Source organism: Camellia sinensis, chromosome 13, assembly GCF_055761805.1.
Source record: "Camellia sinensis isolate YWXY chromosome 13, ASM5576180v1, whole genome shotgun sequence".
In the NCBI taxonomy this organism is placed as follows: domain Eukaryota; kingdom Viridiplantae; phylum Streptophyta; class Magnoliopsida; order Ericales; family Theaceae; genus Camellia; species Camellia sinensis.
In genome coordinates, this window is record NC_138973.1 from 17947657 (window position 1) to 17966611 (window position 18955).

At 38.7% G+C, this 18955-nt stretch overlaps 1 protein-coding gene across 1 annotated transcript; it reads right to left on the reverse strand.

Annotated features, from left to right (window-relative positions):
• Positions 1-6135: 6135 nt before the first annotated feature.
• LOC145805230 (uncharacterized) lies at positions 6136-18752 on the reverse strand. Its single transcript, XM_082900311.1, has 3 exons — positions 18059-18752; positions 17621-17970; positions 6136-6175 (listed from the first exon to the last, which is right to left on the reverse strand). The coding sequence occupies exons 1-3, from the start codon at positions 18260-18262 to the stop codon at positions 6136-6138; spliced, it is 594 nt and encodes a 197-aa protein (XP_082756437.1). The 5' UTR covers positions 18263-18752.
• Between the last annotated feature and the right edge of the window lie 203 nt (positions 18753-18955).

The following is an 18955-nucleotide window of genomic DNA, read 5'->3' on the forward strand; positions in this document are numbered from 1 at the left end:
CTCACAAAAAAGTTAAAAATGTCAAAAAAAGCCTGAAACCCTTTCTAAATCAAACTTTTTAGTTCCATGCTAAAATAGTCAAAAAATCAAAAAGCCAACCCACTTCCCAAATGAACCGAAACATTATTTTATCAATCTTGCTACGAGGAAAATTTTATTTTCACATGTCTACTTATCTCAGTACACACATTTGATGAATCATTATTTTAATGATAATCTATACTATATATTAAGCAAAAGGGGGTTTTTAACCCCAAGAATTGTGAGAGCTCCAATCTCCCAATCTAAATTTCTTGATTTTTTTATTTTAAAAAAAAAATCTTAACATTTAATAACTTCTCTTAACTTCCAAGTCTTACCTTCATAATAACACTTTAATGCATTAAGAACAAGCATAAATTTTTTTTTTGAAATCCAACACATATGAATTCTTTGAAAAGTCCCAACACATATGATTATTATTCCTCATAATAACACTTTAATGCATTAAAAACAAGTATAAAAAAAATTTCTTGAAAAGTCCAACACATATGATTATTATCAAAATATTAAACTTTAAGATAATATAATAAAAAAGAAAAGACATTTAATTCCTTGAAAAGTCCACACATATGATTATTATCAAAATATTAAACTTTAATATAATATAAAAAGGAAAAAAAGAAGACATTTAAAATAAAAAAAAGAAAACATTTAAAAATCACAATTTACATATATAGATAATTGTAAACACAATCCGTGCATAACACAGGTGATATGCTAGTTATATCTTAAAGTAAAATGATCATAATAGATATCAAAACACACCTATAATATTATATGAAAATATTCCCTATACACATCTTTTAAAAACAAAAAAATCTCAGTGCACATCTTTTAATAATAAAAAAAACACTAAACCCTAATTTCTTCATTTTAGACAAAAACAACAGAAAACAAAGTAAATTAGGAGATTTTTATGATTTTTTTTCTTTCTTCTTAGCATTAGTTTTCTAGTCAACCAAACAGATTAAGATCATATATTTATACATCCAATCGAAAATAAAAGCATTATATATTAATTAAAAAAACTTGGTTGTATGGAGGAATTTTCATTACATATTAAAAAAAAATTTGGAATTTTTTTTTTAATTGGCTAAATCTAACGTTCTACAATAAATTCTTATGAACTAAATCCTAAAAATCAAACCTTAACTGAGAAGAAAAGGCTGTTAGAGGAAAAGAAAAGGCTGTGGTTTTGAAATTATTTGGTAATTCATAGGGTAATGATTTGGGTTCACAGGGGCCATTCCAAATTTGTATTGTAATTTCCAAGATTACTATGTGAGAGGAAAAGAAAAGGCTCCAACATTTTTAATTGGTTAAATTTAACATTTTCATTAAATATGAATTATCAAATTCTTACCATGATGAAGTAAAAATACAAATTGAATATCTTAATAGCAAAAACCCATATGAGATTTCATTCAACTAATTAATTTGCAAATAGAAATACTAAGCCTTGTTTGGAAAATAAAAAGATAGGTTTGAGGATAGAGGTTAATTAAGATAATGGAAATAGAATTCTTTTGGGTTAAAAGTTACTCTTTGTTAGAACTTCAATTTCCATTTGATCAGAATTTCCTCTTTTGGGTTAATGAACTTCTTAAAATAGGCCTAATAAATGTGGGTTTATATATGTGATCTATATTTTGGTCTGATTGATTTCTATGAGCTGTCGTTTCGCATGTGACTTTTTAAATTAATTTTTTAGCTATTTTAGTTCATGTTAAAAAAATTATTTGGATTGTTTTTTTTTTTTAATTTTTGTAAGAAAAAAATAAAAATAATTATGATTTGAATGTAATATTTTATCTTATTAATTTTATAATTTATTTTGCCTTTTTATAACTAATTTAATCCAAAAAACTAATGCCAAATGAAACCTAAATTAATTTGTGTCAAGTTGTCAACCCATCACCCACGGCGAGAATCATACAAGAAAAACCCGTTTGTACCCTCAAAACCGTGCATGACTCAGAGCTTGTTTGGGTTGCTTCATTAGGACTAAAATAGTCATTCAATATAAAATATGCTATTTTAGCAAAGTAGAATGAAATGTTACATTAAACTCATACTCATTTTATTTTTTCTCACATAAAAATCAAAAAAATTAAAAAACCTATTCCAAATGAAACTTTTTAACCCCAGACTAAAAAAGTCAAAAGTCAATCCACATCCCAAATGAACTCTCATTGGTTCACTTTGGGTTGGTCAGATGGGTTGGGTTATAATGAGTGAAATATTTGAAAAAGAAAATTTAATTGAAAAAAAATGAATTGGAAAAAAAAATTTGTCAGTCAAATTTTAAATTTTTTTGAGTTTACGTTTTTTCCTCAAAATTACAAATTGAGACAATCATTTATAAATCAAAAAAATTATCAAACAAGTTTTTATTACAATTTTTAAAATTTTTGTAAACATAAACTGAAAACTAAAAATGAAATGGTTACCAAATATGCTCTAAAAAATTGAATTCAGAAAACTAAAACCAAACACATTGATTTATAATGAAAATAGCTTTTAAGAAACGTATGGGGTTTGTAAGATTTATCACGAGTCTCGTTTCAATTAAACAGTTCATTTTGTAGAGTTCTCAATGTATAATATATATGAAAAAAATTAAGTCAATTCGATAATTTTAACATTTTTATTTTATAACCTTTGTTTCTAAAAAAAATTGATGGTTTATTTAAAAAATATAGTTATTGTCTATTTTTTTTTATGACAAATGTAATAAAATGAAAAAAAGTTACGATTATTGGATCGAACTAATTTTTTTCGTGAGTATTATACATTAAGAGATTTATAAAATGAACAATTTGAATCATCGAAATAAGACTCGTGATAGATTTTATAAGCATTGAGAGAAGTCCAACCATAAAAAACACTAAAAAATTATTTTTTATTTTTTAGAAATCAGTCTCCAACCACTCCAACAGAATCACCAAAAAAATTTCGAAGCCTTCGCTGGAGACACTAAACCCTAACAAAATCCAGTCACCAACTCTGGCACCATCACCACGACTCCATTTTCTCTGTCAATATTATTTGTCTTGAATTGAAAAAATTGATTTGAATCTATGGTATAGAATATGAGTGGCCAGACAACATGAGGGTTGGCGTGGAGATACCAAAATGGAGTTGGGATTAGGAGTGTAATCGGTTTGGTTTGATTGGTATTAAGAATATATTTAGTATCAAGCTAATTCTTTCGATTTTTATAATTGAGTAACCGATACAGACCGTATACTACGGTTCGGTTTTATCGGTTTTGTCGGTTTGACGTAGAAGATAAATTTACATGAAATTTTAAAATATTTTATAGTAGATTATAAAATTTTACATTGAAAAATAAATGAAGAAAATATATGAAAATTGCTCTATAAAGTTTTTCTCCCTAATTTTTATCATAAAAATTTATTATATTAGTTACTTCTCATATAATGTTCAAGAAATTATAATATAAAAATATTTAAATACAATATTCGGTTTGCATCGGTATAAAAGGTTTTAAAATCGAAATAGACCATATATTATGAAAAACAGATTAAAAACTAAAATTTCAATCGATTTTGATCAATCGACTCGGTTTTATTGATTTTTCTATCTTCCGAATTGGGAGTGATGGGTGTCGCAGAAAAGAGGACAGGTTGATTGGTTTTGTTTTGGGCTTGATGGTTTCCGTAATTACCCTCCGTTTGGATTGAAAGTTTTGGTGAGAAAAGAGTTATTATCAAATTTATATCTTTTGTTTTTCATTAGCGAGATTTGGTGGAAAAACAAAAAAATAGATTTAAAGAAAGTTTTTTTAAAAAGAGGTGGATTTCCTCCAGTTTAAAATTTGGACCGAAGAGGATTGTTTGAGCTCGTGAGACTCTCCATAGATTTTGTTTCGATGATCTAAATTGTTCATTTTGTCAAGTAGTTTGTATATTTTATTCATAAAAAAAATTAAGTTAATTCAATAATTGTACCTTACCTAATTTATCGTGTTTTTTATTACAAAAATCGACGACAATTGTATTTTTAAAAAATGAATCATAATTTTTTTTTGATGACAAAAATAATAAATTGAATAAATTGCAGTTATTGAATTGACTTAATTTTTTTATGAATGAGATATACAAAATGCTTGACAAAATAAATTATTTGGATCATCAAAACAAGATTTATGGTGAGTTTTACAGGCCCAAACAACTCTCTACAATACAGATTTTGGACGGGAGGAAATCCTCCTCCTTTTTAAAATACTAAAATTATTCATATGAACAAGCATAATTTATTACTAATATGAAAAGTTATTTTGGTAAAATAAAATATAATATATTTTTTTTCTTTACTCTTATTTACTTTATTCAAACAAAATAAATAAAAAATTATATATATATATTTTTTATTCATCTAAATATAATGATTAAAAATCATAATTATTTTTTCTCTTTTCTCATCTAGAAAAAAAAGGACAAATAATTTCCGTTCTCACCTCCCCCATCTGCACGGAGTACTAGTGTTGAAAGTGGAGATGACAAGCAGCCAGAGAAAGCAAAGAAAGAAATTGAATGGGTAGGACAAGTTGAAATGAATTTGAAACATGCGAAAATGTGAATATTTATATTAAAACATATGAATATAAACGTTCACATCATTATATTCGAAGAGAGAGAATGTTTATATATTGTGAATATTCACATCATTACATATTGTGAATAAAAATGTGTTGTCAATTAAAAATATAATAAACGTTATTTTTAATGTATTGTTAATTAAAAATAAGAAGGTTCATAAATTGTGAACGTTCATATCACTACATTAGATAAGATTTTTTTTTCCAGAAAGGTGTTGTGAACGTTTACATCAGATGAGAGATAATATTTACATTATTTTTAATGTATTGTCAATTAAAAATATATTCATATCAGATGAAAGAGAATGTTACATTATTTTTAATGTGTTGTCAATTCAAAATATATTCACATTATATAATAATATAAAATAATAACATCAATGTTATTTAATTTGTGTATGAAATTTCTTATGTCTGGGTCCTTTCCATTCTCTCTCCTCCCCCAACATTAAATATCAATATTAAATATAAGGGTATAAGGGTCTAACAAAATAGTGTAAATCAAGAAAAATGATTTTATGGAATAAAACTATAAATATATGAGACTAAGTGGATTAAAAAATGGGGGATGCACCAATAAATCCCAAATTAATAACTTATGCACTGTTTAGTCCTAAAAGTTTTCTTATAGACTGAAAGGTCCCATTACAATGTTAATAATATCAGATACAATGTTAATAACATCAGAGTCATGTTACAAACATTGGATTTTAAACATCTAATGTTCATCAAATTTCAATAATGTTTGAAAATATAGGATGAAAAACATCTAATGTTCATCAGATTTCAATAAATTTTGAAATTATAGAATGAAACATTAGATCATTTACATCATTCACATCATGTTGATGTAAAAATGGGACTAAATGGAGCATAAGAAAACTTTTAGGACTAAATGGTTCAACGTTTCAAAAACTAGGACTTATGGGTAAATTTTCCTTAAAAAATTCATTCATGAACTTCTTGAATTAAAACACTTCTAAATGAGATTTATTAATAAAAATCCCTAATATGTTTCATCAATCACAATATATTTGGATTATATTATTTCTTAATAATTCAATATAAAATTATAAATTTTACCTCTTTTACCAATCAAAATATTCTTAGACCAGCCTGTGAAAATATCCTAAAAATAGGGGTGCTCGTAGATCGGTTTTGTGCGGTTTGCGGCTTGCGGCTTGCGGTTTGGTTTTGACCCTGCGATTTGGGAAAAAGTCAAACCGCAACCGCCTGCAGGGCGGTTTGTGTGGATAAGGTTTGCGGTTGTGCGGATGATTTGCGGTTTAGATTTTTTTCTTTAAAAATTTACTTTTGAGTTTTTTTCCCATTTTAATATTTATTTTGGGTCATTTTCTTTCAATTTTCTAAAATGCTCCAACATTAATAATTAATAAATTAAAACTTATAAAATTAAAAACACAACAAAATCAATTCCTAACACAAACAAATCATTAAAAATCCTAAAATCATTGAAAATCATTCAAAATCCTAAAATCATTCAAATTCCTAAAATCATTCAAAATTAACAGATTGAATAACAGATATAATTCCAAACATAAATGAACAGATTTAGTTCCAATATTTTCAAACTAAAACAATGCAAAATCATTTTACAAAATAGAACAGAAAGTATGTGGCAATATATCTAGAATTAAGAATATTAATAAATTTCCTTTAACTGTTGTAATTTTTTAATAGTAACAAACAGATTTAATTCCAAATTTTTCTTTTCATTCATGAACAGATTTTTCTTTTCATTCCAAATTTTTCTTTTCATTCATGAACATATTTTCCTTTTCATTCCAAATTTTTCTTTTTATTCATGAATAGATTTTTCTTATCATTCATAAACAGACTGTTTCTTTTCATTTTCTCAGCATTTGAACAACAAAGAACATTGATTCATACATACAGAGGATAGATAGAGACAGAAACTGGAAGAGGCTTACCTAAGAGTTGCCGGAGACAGAGGCAGATCGGCGTTGGTTCTGGTCGATCGGGGAGAGAAAGAGAGAGATAAAGAGAGATAGAGATAGAGAGAGATAGAGATAAAAGAACAAGAGCGAGAAAAAAGATGAGAGTTGCGCACAAAACATATTAGGATTAGGGTTTGGTTTGTTTAGGAAAAACAAAAATAGCTAAGACAGTGACATAGAGAGAAAGAGAGAGAGAAAGACAGAGAGACAGAGAAGAAAGTAACCTGAGAGTTGCCAGAGACGGAGACAGAGATAGATCGGCGCTGGTTCTGGTTGATCGGTGTTGGTTCTGGTCAATCGGGGAGAGAGAGAGAGAGAGAGATGGAAGAATAAGAGCTGAGTGCGAGATTAGGGTTTTGTTTTGTTTGTTTGGGCAAAACAAAAATAGATAGGATAAATAGATCTAGATGATCAACGAACGGTTCATGTTTTTTTTGTTATAAAAAAAAAATAAATAAATAAATTGTTTTGCTAAGTGCGGGCGAGTTATGACAGGTGCGGTTCAAAACCACAACTTATCCGCAACTTGAAAATCTTTTATATTTCCAACCGCACCCTACCCTATTCAATTTGCGAAACCGTCCATACATGTGCGGTTCGGGTTAAGTAGGACGGATTATACAAGTCAGATAATTTTATGCCCAGCTCTACTTAAAACCCATCCAACAACTTTTTTTTTTTTTAGAGAGAGAGAGAGAGAGAGAGAGAGAGAGAGAGAGTGTGTGTGTGTGAGTGAGTGTGTGTGTGTGAAATAATGTTGAGCGAGTGTGAGAGAGTTGGAGAGAGTGTCCGGTCATGTGAGAGACCGTGTCAGAAATTAATATATGTGCAAAGATAGGATGGCAACTCGGGTAATGCTAGGGATACCAAATTTTCTACCAAACAAATGACCAAATGTCTCACATGGGTGTGGGGTCCGCAATTTTGTGGGCCCCACACCCATGTGAGACATTTGGTCATTTATTTGGTAGAAAATTTGGGACCTCTAGCATTTTCCATGGCAACTCTTCCCACATGGAGAAGTTAACTCTTCCCATGGGCAGATCCCCGCATTTTAGTTTTTTTATTTTTTTAAATTATATTATTTTTTTATTTTTCTTTAAACATTTAAAAAAAAAATTAAAAATTAACTTTTAATGTACTTTTTAAAATAGGCCTAATAAATGTGGGTTTATATATATGATATATATTTTGATATCTACTGTTTGGTATGCGACTTTTTTAATTAATTTTTTAGCTATTTTAGTTCTTGTTAAAAAATTTATTTGGATTGATTTTTTAATTTTTATAAAAAATAAATAAAATGATTATGATTTGAATGTGATATTTTATCTTATTAACTTTATAATTTATTTTGTCTTTTAATAATTAATTTAATCCAAAATACTAATGTCAAATGAAACCTAAATTAATTTGTGTCAAGTTGTCAACCCATCACCAACGGCGAGAATTGTACAAGTAAAACCTGTTTGTATCCTTGAAATCGTCTGTGACTCAGAGCTTGTTTGGGATGTTTTATTGGGGCTAAAATAGTTATATAAAACAAAATAAATTATTTTAGCTAAATAATATTTGTCTTACTAACTTATTTAATCTATTTTACACTTATTGTAAGAGGGGCTAATTTGAGCCCACTAAATTATTTAGGCCCAATAGCCCAAGATTAGTGGGCCCGAATTTATCGCAAGTCCAAGAATCGGTGGGCCCAGATTTATCGCCATCAAACGGATTGAATCGCTCTAAGCCTCGAAAGGGTTCGGATCCACGAACCTAGAGACTTACTCAGGCCCGGACTCGAAAGGGTATTAGGCAAGCCTAGAGATCCGAGGCACTCGGACTCGAAAGGGTTCGGATCCACGAACCTAGAGGTCCGAAATACTTGGCTTCGAACGGATTCAGACGCAATCTAGAAGTCGCTCCGTTAATGAGTCCTAGAACACTTGCGGGCTCGGAGCTTTCCGGGATCTACGCACCAGAACCATGGGCGTAATGGAGTTCGAACAAAGGACCCGATCCCGAGGACGGTGAGTGGAGACAAATTCACTCTTCGGTTAAACTAGCCTATACCCGGGTCGAGGTGGCACGACCCCGGGGGGTCCATGAGACTCGGCAATATTTTGCGGCAGGACGTCCTCTGGGACTACCCCTGACCCTTTGGGATGATTGGGGATCATTGGTTAGGTGTGGCTAAGAAGAAGGGTTCGCCGAGGGACTGATCTCCTCTTCGGGGTTTTCTCATCCTCGGAGAAGTCACCTCCTCGGAGAGGTCACCTCCTCGGACAAGGTGGTTAGAGAGAATATCCCCCATGTGCCTTGCACATGGGCTCCATCCTACATCATGAGGTGCCTATAAATAGCACCCACCCATAGCTTTACAAGGGATGGGTTTTGGAGATTTTTAACTCTTGGGAAAGAACTAATTTCCCTTCTCCATTATCAACCTTGAGAGTGAAAGTGGGAGATCAATGGGAGAGCCTTGCCATTATTCTATTCTCTAGCCATTTTGCCTTCTTCTTCACCCAATCTCTTATCTCCATCATCTCCTTTGTTGTTGTGTTCCTAAGTTGAGATTATTGAAGAATCTAAGCCTCTCATCATATTCTAGAGAATTCGATTTTCGAATTTTCCAACTCCTTTCTTGAACCCACTCCTACATTTTGGCGACTCTGCTGGGGAGGCGGATTGGTTAATGGTCTCAACGAGATCTGGAATCCACACAACTCCAACAAGGATGGCGGGAGAAGATGAAGTTCACCAACAAGGATCCTCTAATGGTGGTGATGACAGAACCATGACTCCAGATCAACCACTTTTGCTTGAAGCCATTCAAGGACTTCAGAATACTCAGCAAGAGATTCTTACCACTCTTCAGAATCTCACTCACACCATGTTGGTGATGAGTTCTAACTTTGCACCGGCGCCAAACGGAAATCAAACTGGTGGTGGAGTTATTCCCGCCGGAGCGCAAAATCAAATCCAAGGAGAAGTAGGCCCCAATCAGCCTATGGCTCATGGCAACACGGCCACAGTAACACATGCTCAAACCACAGTAGGCGGCAGCAGTTTGCCCATACCCGGTCTCCATGGCGTGCCAAGCCAAGATCCAATGGTGACTAGGGGAGTTTCTGGTGTAATGAACGGCACTCCAACGACTGCTGGTGTCCAGGAAAACATAAGGAGCATGATGGCGCAAAAGGGAGATATGCCCGTACCTAATCTTGTTACGCCACCAGTGAATGTTACCCAAGCACCAAGCGGGCCTCCTTTGGTGCCAACAACAAATCTGCAAGCACAACCCGGTATAGCGGCGCCGTGCGGTGGACTCTATGGGCCTCAATTCAATATCCCATCACCGACTGGCTTGTCTATAGGCGCTGATGGCCAGTATCGTCAAATGTCCTCACCAATGATGAATTCGCAGCACCAGAATGGCCAAGACGCCCCTAGCTCAGTCTTCGGGTACATAAGCCAAGTCCCGGGAATACCACCATCAAACTCTCTCCCTCAACAGTTTCTCACTATCGCCGATGTGCAGGCCATGTTCGATCTCGAACGGGGCAAGAGGACCTTACCCTCTTTGCCTGATCCAGACGTCAAGCCGCCTTACCCCATTGAGATGCTGAGCTATCCATACCCTAAGGGGTATACAGTGCCGAAGTTCATCAAGTTCGACGGCAAACAAGGAAATGCCCGAGAACATGTTGTGCGATTCATCGAGACTCTAGGTATTCATGGTTCAAACCACGTCCTCCGACTGAGAGAATTCTCTAAGTCCCTCACCGACCGAGCATATAGTTGGTATGTTAATTTGGCCCCAAACTCTGTCCGAAGTTGGGAGGAAATGGTTAACAAATTCCACTCCAAGTTCTTTCAAGTGGCGGAGAAGGTGACCACACTTACATTGTGTAAAGAGAAGCAACAAGACAGTGAAGACATCCTTGACTACGTCAAAAGGTTTCAGGACAAGGCCGTGGATTGTCATGAAGCAGTTGAGGAGAGTTATCTGGTTCAAATTTGTCTAGAAGGGGCATTGAGCAGGTACAAAATGTTTCTAGTTAACCACAAGCTACCCACCTTCTCGGCATTAATAGAAGCAGCTCGGAACATTAGCATTCCTCAGGCTCAGGAGTCCGGATTTAAAGCCAGTTACAAGACTAGTTTCAAGTCATCTCGTGGACCTATCGTTGCTGCTGCCTCTGCCCCGGATACCCGAAATTCACAAGGAGGAGGTCATAGAGGCCAGAAAAGAAAGCAATATAATGGTGAAAAGGAGAATGTTTCTTATCAATGTGGAATCGAGGAAGTGAAAGCTCTAGTTAAGGAATGGGTGGCTGACGGAGAGCTAAAATTGCCTTATGTTGAAGAAATGCCATCAAAAAAGGACCGTGAGAGCCCTGAATTTTGTGTCTACCATCGTACATTGAAACATCCGACAGAGAAGTGTTGGACTCTCAGGAAAATCTTCAGAGATAAAGTCGAGGCAGACAAATTGAGGTTCAAAAAGCGAGGGACTCAAGACATCCGAGAACAACCATATCCTCAACACCGAGACAAGGGCAAGAATGTTGCTATGATAGCTTATGAAGGCCCAATGATCGAGGCTATCGCTAATCTCGATGACGATGACTGTAATCTGGACGACATCCTCGAGCCAGAGGGTGAGCAAGTTTACTATGGAAGTGCTCTCGATCCAGAGGGCAGAACATTTATGACTCATGGCAAAGATCCCTTTGATCCAGAAGGAGGAGAAGAATACTATGGAAGAGGAGGACACCATGTTTATGTGGCATCTTATTTTGAGGAGACCGAGGAGATGATTAACTACGAGCCTCCAAGAGTGGAAAAAGATCCGGATCACTATGCCAAAACCCTGCAAGACTGTGTAAAGTTCAAGCAGTTCTTTGACCAGCTTGGACTTTCCAGGGAGGCAAGAACGGAAATCACCAAGTCTATCATTAATATAGCCGAGGCACACCATGAGGAATGCATGTCGACTGAGGGGTCTATCCCGAGGAAGGCAAAAGAGCAATCTAGTGCCATTACTTTCTCCGAGGCTGATCAAAAGTATCCTTTTTCTCACAATCGCCCGCTTTATGTGACTGTTTTTATTAACGGGGTTGAGTTCAAAAGGGCCTTTCTAGATAGTGGAGCCTCTATCAACATTATGACTCGCGCTACTCTAGAAAAAGCCGGAATCTCTGAAGAACGCATTGTGAAGCAGCCGATAGTCATCACTGGCTTCGGTGGAGAAAGGAGAGTTACTATCGGATGCGTAACAGTTGATTTAGCCGTTGGAGAGATTCGCTCGGCCACCAAGTTCCATATTATCGATTCTGAGGCAAATTATCACATCATTCTAGGGAGGACCTGGATGCATAGATATGGGGCTGTACCATCAAGTTATCATCAGTGTGTTAAGGCTAAATGGGGAAAGAAGACGGTGACAATTCAGGCTACAGAAAGGCCGTTCGAGATCCATGAAGCTCATTATTCTGATGCCATCTACTTCACCGAACTGGCTGTAGAAGAAGTTCCCACCACCTTTAAGCCTCGAGGGGTCAAAATTCCTCGTAGGGAGGATATCAAAGATGACAAGGAGCTGATGACATAATCAAGTAAGCGGGCGATGTCTAGACCAGAAAGTCCGCCTATTCCTCGGAAGGTGATGAAAGTTCGAGAAGGAGGCAAGATGGTGTATTATTTATGAAGGTGCGGGGAGTCGGTTTCTTCAGTCACCGACTCCGAGTCAAAAGAAGAGCCTCCTGACAATGATATAGTAATAAAGCCTGAAGTGGCTCCAGAATGTATGCAAGATGGGCCGAAGCCTCAGCCCGAACAACTTATCGAAATAGATCTGAGTGATGGACAAGATGCACCGAGACCGGTATTCGTAAGTTCGAGCCTTAGCCCAGAAAAGCGGGAACAGTTGTTAAAGTTGATAAGCCGATACTCAGATGTGTTTGCTTGGTCATATAAGGAAATGCCCGGACTAGATCCTGACCTAGTCTCCCACTATCTTGATGTGTTCCCAAACTCCAAGCCAATTAAGCAAGCTGCTCGAAAATATCATCCAGATCTCGAAGAGAAGATTAAGGAGGAGATTGAAAAACTTCAACAGGCTGGTTTCATCCGGCCAATACAGTACCCCACGTGGTTAGCAAACATCGTGCCAGTAAAGAAGAAGAATGGCCAAATCAGAGTATGTGTAGACTTTCGAGATTTGAACAAATCTTGCCCGAAGGATGAATTCCCTCTTCCTCACATCGACACCCTCGTGGATACTACCTCGGGACACCAGATGTTCTCATTCATGGATGGATTCAGTGGATACAATCAGATTAAGATGGCTGAAGAGGACGCAGAAAAGACCGCTTTTAGAACACCTCTCGGAAACTTCTTCTATACAGTCATGCCTTTCGGACTCAAGAATGCCGGTGCAACTTACCAAAGGGCTATGACTGCAATCTTTCATGACATGATCCATCATGAGGTGGAAGATTATGTTGATGATCTAGTGGTGAAATCCAAGAAAGAAGAAGACCATCTCCGAGACCTTGAGAAGGTATTCAAGAGGTGCTAGAAATTCAAAATGAGGATGAATCCTCTCAAGTGTGCTTTCGGGGTGACGGCCGGGAAGTTCCTCGGGTTTCTTGTACATAGGCATGGTATCGAGGCAGATGAAGACAAGGTCAAATCTATCAGAGCAATGCCTCCCCCGCATTCTCAGAAGGAGTTAAAGAAGTTCCTCGGGAAGGTGTCTTATATTCGGAGGTTTATCCCAGCACTGGCAGAGATCTCTGCGCCTTTCGGCTCTTTGTTAAAAGGAGAAGCCAAGTTCGAGTGGAACCAAGAGCACCAAAAGGCCTTTGAGAGAATCAAGGCGGCCTTGACCTCGCCTCAGACCATGATAGCCCCGCAGCCCGGGGTGCCTCTAATGTTGTACCTAACTTCAACCCCCAAGTCCATAGGGGCATTATTGGTCCAAGATGTAGATGGAGTAGAACGCCCGGTGTATTACATCAGTCGGAAGATTCGAGGAGCAGAAGTCCGATATACTCCAGTAGAGAGACATTGTTTAGCTTTGGTATTCACTGCCCAAAAGCTCAGACATTACTTCCTAGCACATCAGATTCAGATTGTTACTAGAAGTGATCCAATCCGATACCTCCTCAGCAAGCCTGCTCTAACCGGGAAGGTGGCAAGATGGTTGTTAGCACTGGGTGAATTCGAGATCACATGTGTAGCCCCCAAGGCGATCAAAAGCCAAGCCTTAGCTGATCTCCTTGCCCAATTTCCAAGTGGTGACTATGAACCAGTGAATGAAGAATTAAGAGGAGAGGTGCACACAGCTATGGCTTCCGAGGAAAGCTTCTGGACATTGAGCTTTGACGGAATAGCATCCGGAGGGAAGGGAGGAACCGGGATAGTCCTTACAAGCAAAAGTGGGGAAAAGTTATATTTGTCTTATAAACTGGATTTCCATTGTTCGAATAACGAAGCCGAGTATGAGGCTCTTATTTTAGGCTTGATAGCAGCTGAGGAGCACAGTATCAAGAAGATTCGGATCCGGGGGGACTCAAAGCTGATAGTGAAGCAAGTTTCAGGACAGTTCGTCTTAAAGGAGCCTGCCTTGGCCACATATCGAACAACAGTCCAAAGGCTTCTTGACAAATTTCAGAAGGTCGAAATAGAGCATGTGCCTCGATCCGACAACAAGTTTTCAGATGCCCTCGCAACATTAGGGGCAAGAGTTGACATTCCAGAGGAAGAGGCAACAATTGTTATCAAGAAGAGAACAGAACCTTCAATAATACCCGAAGACAAAGGCCTTCCGGAGGACTGGAGAGGAGAAGTCCTCGAGCAACTCAGAAGCAAAGTTGAAAAACTGACTATGGCCAAGCTTGCCCAATTCACAATTATTCAAGGTGAACTTTACTTCCGAGGAGGTACTGGATTCCTAGCCCGGTGTATTGGCCAACAAGAAGCAAGCTTCCGACTACAACAGATCCATGAAAAGTCTTGCGGGGATGGGGATATCAGTCTGTATAGAAGAATCCAAAGACAAGGTTATTATTGGCCCGAGATGGAGAAGGACTCAAATCAATTACAGAAGGAATGCCCCAAGTGTCAGTCATACATCCGGGAGGATGAGAGTTGCTTTGAAATTGATACCCCTGACTGGAGGCAAGTCTACGTTGACTATCTCAAAGAGGGAACACTACCTGAGAGCCCGAGGGACATTGCACACCTCAAGAGGAGAGCGAGGCGGTACTTTCTTGATCAGGACAAGCTGTATAGAAGAAGTATTGAGGGCACTCCCCTGAGATGTCTCTCTAAGGAGGAGTCAGATCTAGTCCTCGGAAGAGCCCACGAGGTTGAACATCAAGGAGGGGCTCGGCTGTTCGAGCAACTTATACACCTTGGGTATTACTGGCCGACCATGGATTCAGATGCATCCCATCACGTGAAGAGGTGCCAGACTTGTCAGAAACACGGAAATTTGATCCATGCTCCAGCTGTAGACCTGCATAGTATCCGAACGCCATGGCCGTTCCATACCTGGGCTTTTGATCTGATAGGGCCCATCTCCACATCTTCTAAGGGGTACAAGTGGATTCTCGCAGCCACAGAATTGAGTACAAAGTGGGTCGAAGCAATTCCTCTGAAGAACGCTACGGGGCCTGCAGTTGCGAACTTCATCAAGGAGAATATCATTTGCTGATTTGGAGTACCAAACACCATCCTCTCGGATAACGGCACTCCCTTCATAAACAAATATGTGAAGAGCCTCCTAGAGACTTACCAAGTGAAGCATCACAAATCCACACCCTACTATCCAAAAGGGAACGGGCAAGCGGAAGCCACAAACAAGACACTGATAAGGATTCTGAGCAAGATGATGGATGAGTTTGGGGGGACTTGGTCCGAACAGTTGATAGTAGCCCTATAGGCGTATCGCACTTCGAAGAGAAAGCCAACTCAAGCAGATCCTTACTCCCTTGTGTATGGGTCCGAGGCAGTGTTACCTATAGAGTTGGAAACGCCATCTGCTCGAATGGCTCTCGCCTCGGGGATGGTATTGGAGCCTCGAACCACCAGATTGGAAGCATTAGAGGAAAAGCATGACAGAGCTGCAAAAGTCATGAAAAGGTATCATGAGTCCATTGCCCGAGCCTATAACCAGACTGTGATACCAAGGAAGTTTGAAGAAGGTGATCTAGTATGGAAGATTGTAGACCCAATCATGCGAGGACAGCCTTTGCCCAAGTTTTCTCCAAAATGGAAAGGGCCCTACAAGGTGGTTCGGGCGAGCTCAAGCGGGTACTACAAACTTGTAAGGGTTGAAGACGGCTTCCGAACTGGCCCGCTCAATGCAAAGTTTATCAAGCATTACTACCCATAGTTGGACTTATCAATGTTGAAATTCATTTTCACTTTCTTACTTTGTCTAAAAGTTGTATTTCCCTTACGTTATGAAGAAGCTGATTTTCTCTATGGTATATGTTTTATCCCATCACTTACAGTGAATCTATTATACTTTTGTCAAGAAAGTTGAAGAACTAATGAGAATACTTCAGCTTTTATAAACATGTGCATATGATTGTTCTTTCCATTGTATCATTCGAAATAAATATTTTATCAAGTAGAATGAGAAAACAATGCGAAAATATCCAAACAACAAAAATTTTGTCATTTCATTGCATTGTCCTAGATAAAACATTTTTATCGAAAGGGGCAAGAAAGTAATGATAAAAAAAAACTCAATCTTTCCTAAAGACACCCTCGAAGAAGCTGCTCGTCACATCTACATCTGGAGGACAAATAGTAGAGTGTGCCTCTAAAGTCTCCAAGGCCCGAGCATAACCCGACTCAAGTTCACGAAGAGTTGCCTTTATCTCATCTATAGAGGTGCGATAAGAGGCAAGCACAGACATAAGTTCCAGCCGATGACTGGCGTTCGAAGCTATATCCAGGCGCTTCCGAAGCCATGATAAGTCCACTTGGTGACGCTCCATGTCAGAGATCCCCTGATACGCCGTCTCGACTACTTTCCCATTAAGGTCACACAACCGTTGCCTGTCCAAGCTATATAAGATAGTGGCAAAAGACTCGAGAAGAGCAGTCTGAATGAGTGGACACTGGCAAGCAAATGAAGCAAAGGTCTCTGGGTAACTTGAATGCACAAGCTGTAGAACTGAAGCAAACTCAGGAGCTACCCAATAATGGAGAAATGATACTTTGCCAGAAGCTGAAGGAGGAATTGGGGCCGGAAAGCTGCTAGTCTCAGGAATCTCCCCAATGTCTATTGGGTTAGATGAACCACCCGGAGGGGTAACTCCCGGCAGAGGTCCCGAGCCTGAGAATGCCGAACGATAAGGGGAAAGACCAAAAACATCACTATCAATGTGAAAATCACTGAGATTCAAATCCAAAATATTCGAAGGCACTGGTGATGAAGAACCTCTGGCAGTCGTCTCAAAGGCAGGTGTTCCCCCTTGAGAAGGAGAACCGTGAGGAGTTACAAAGAGCGTCGGAGTAGAGTCCGGGACAGGTGAAGACGAGACCACGGTAGCAGCTAACACTGGAGCAGAGTCTGAGGCAGGTGAAGGCAGGACCCCGGTAGCAGCTAACACTGAAGAAAAGATAAGAAGGCCTTATTAGAGGTAGGGAACAGGAAAGTCATTTAAGTAAAGATTTCTCACAGATATAAGTAAATGACAAACTTCAGAAAGAAAGATTACGAGAGGGAGAATCAATATGCAAAGCTGGGGCAACTGAAGGACTCCTAGCATCAACAAAGTCACTTGGTCGTGTAGAGACCACCTGATCGATCTCAATGTCTGATGAAGCCTGAACAGTAGCAGTCATCCCTGAAGAAGGAAGGAGGGCCGGAGGATGAGAATCACCATAAGTGCCAGAGCGAGTCTCAGAGATCTCTAGCACATCCACCTCCACACCATTCCCAGAGGCGCACCTCGTCTCTACATTGCTTCTAGAAGCATGGCCTACGGCATCAATTTCTGAGGCATCAGTCCCTCTAGTAATCTCAACATCAGAACGGTGAGCCCCAATAATCTCGTCACCAAGATAGCGCTCCTCCTCAGCTACGGTAGGGCGGTGACGACGCATACGTGGAATAAGGTCACAAAAATGGTCGGAGGACTCAGCCTCATCATCATCATCATCTATAACTGCTATACGAGAGGTGCGCATCTTCACAAGTCTTGCAGACAAAGGGAGGGTGTCGTCCAAGTCTGAGTCCGGCCTGGGGGAGGCAGCATGGCCAGGAGCCACGGTACTGAGAACGTCAACAACCGCAGGATCCTGCACAACATGGGCAAATAAAAGTTTTCATTTTTAGAAGGTATAGTCGCAAAAAGGAAAGTAGCTTCAAATCAAAAATTTCGGGTACCTCATGAAGCCTTTTGGAAAGGCGAGGAGCGGAAGGACTGGCATCAGAAGTCCTCTTGTGAGCCATCTTCTTAAGGCGGGTCGTCCGAGGACCAGAGGCCTTATTCAAAGGGACTGGCTCCGGAGAAGTAATTGCCAAGCTAGAAGCAGATGCCCGAGCAGAAGGGTCAGTTGGAGCAGATGAGGTGAAGAAACTCTCGTACATGTGGTCAGATTTTCGACTCTCGGGTAGCCGAAGAGAAGAATCCTTCTTATAAATCGGCGGAGGCAAACATACGGTCGGTCTGCTCTAGACAAATGCAATAAACGCATCGATATTCTTCTGCCAATACCGCCTGAAAGAGGGGGTGAAACCCCCTACTCGGCTCAAGCCTGGCATCGTCAAAGAGCCGGATATGGGAAGCACGGTGTGTACAAGCCCGCGACTGAAGCGCCCGTAGCTCGCTGAAAATGATAATAAAGGAGGTGCTGGCCCCAGGGCACATTGATCAAACCCGAATTGACATGCTACGCGGTCAGGCCTATAAACGGCACTATCAATGCCTTCCTCATGCCACACCGGTAATGAACTCGGACGGATCATAATCAGCATATCAACAAAGGGTGCAGGGATGTTCTTCGGCAAAGGAAAGGACACCGAGCGGGAGGAACCATGATAGATAAGCGGTGTGGCCACACCCACAGGTGGGCATACATACGGCTGTGCCACAAAGTGTCGGGGATCATCCACCAGAGTATTCAAGGATAAGGTGGAAATGGTACGTGACCACCGTGTAATCAACGGCTGGCAAGACTTCGCTTTCTCAAATGTCCGAGACCCATCAGTATCGAGCACGGGGATGCCATCTTTATCCACTATCTCCCGAAGAACTTCCGCCTCAAATACAGTCGGAGCAGG

Coding starts and splice junctions, on each gene's coding strand:
- LOC145805230 (XM_082900311.1), bottom strand. CDS start 18,262: ATGTACGAGAGTTTCTTCACCTCATCTGCTCCAACTGACCCTTCTGCT. Junction 17,971..18,058: donor TTTCCAAAAGGCTTCATGAG/GTACCCGAAATT, acceptor CATGTTGTGCAG/GATCCTGCGGTTGTTGACGT. Junction 6,176..17,620: donor AGAAGCAATGTAGAGACGAG/GTGCGCCTCTGG, acceptor GAATGATTTTAG/GAATTTGAATGATTTTAGGA.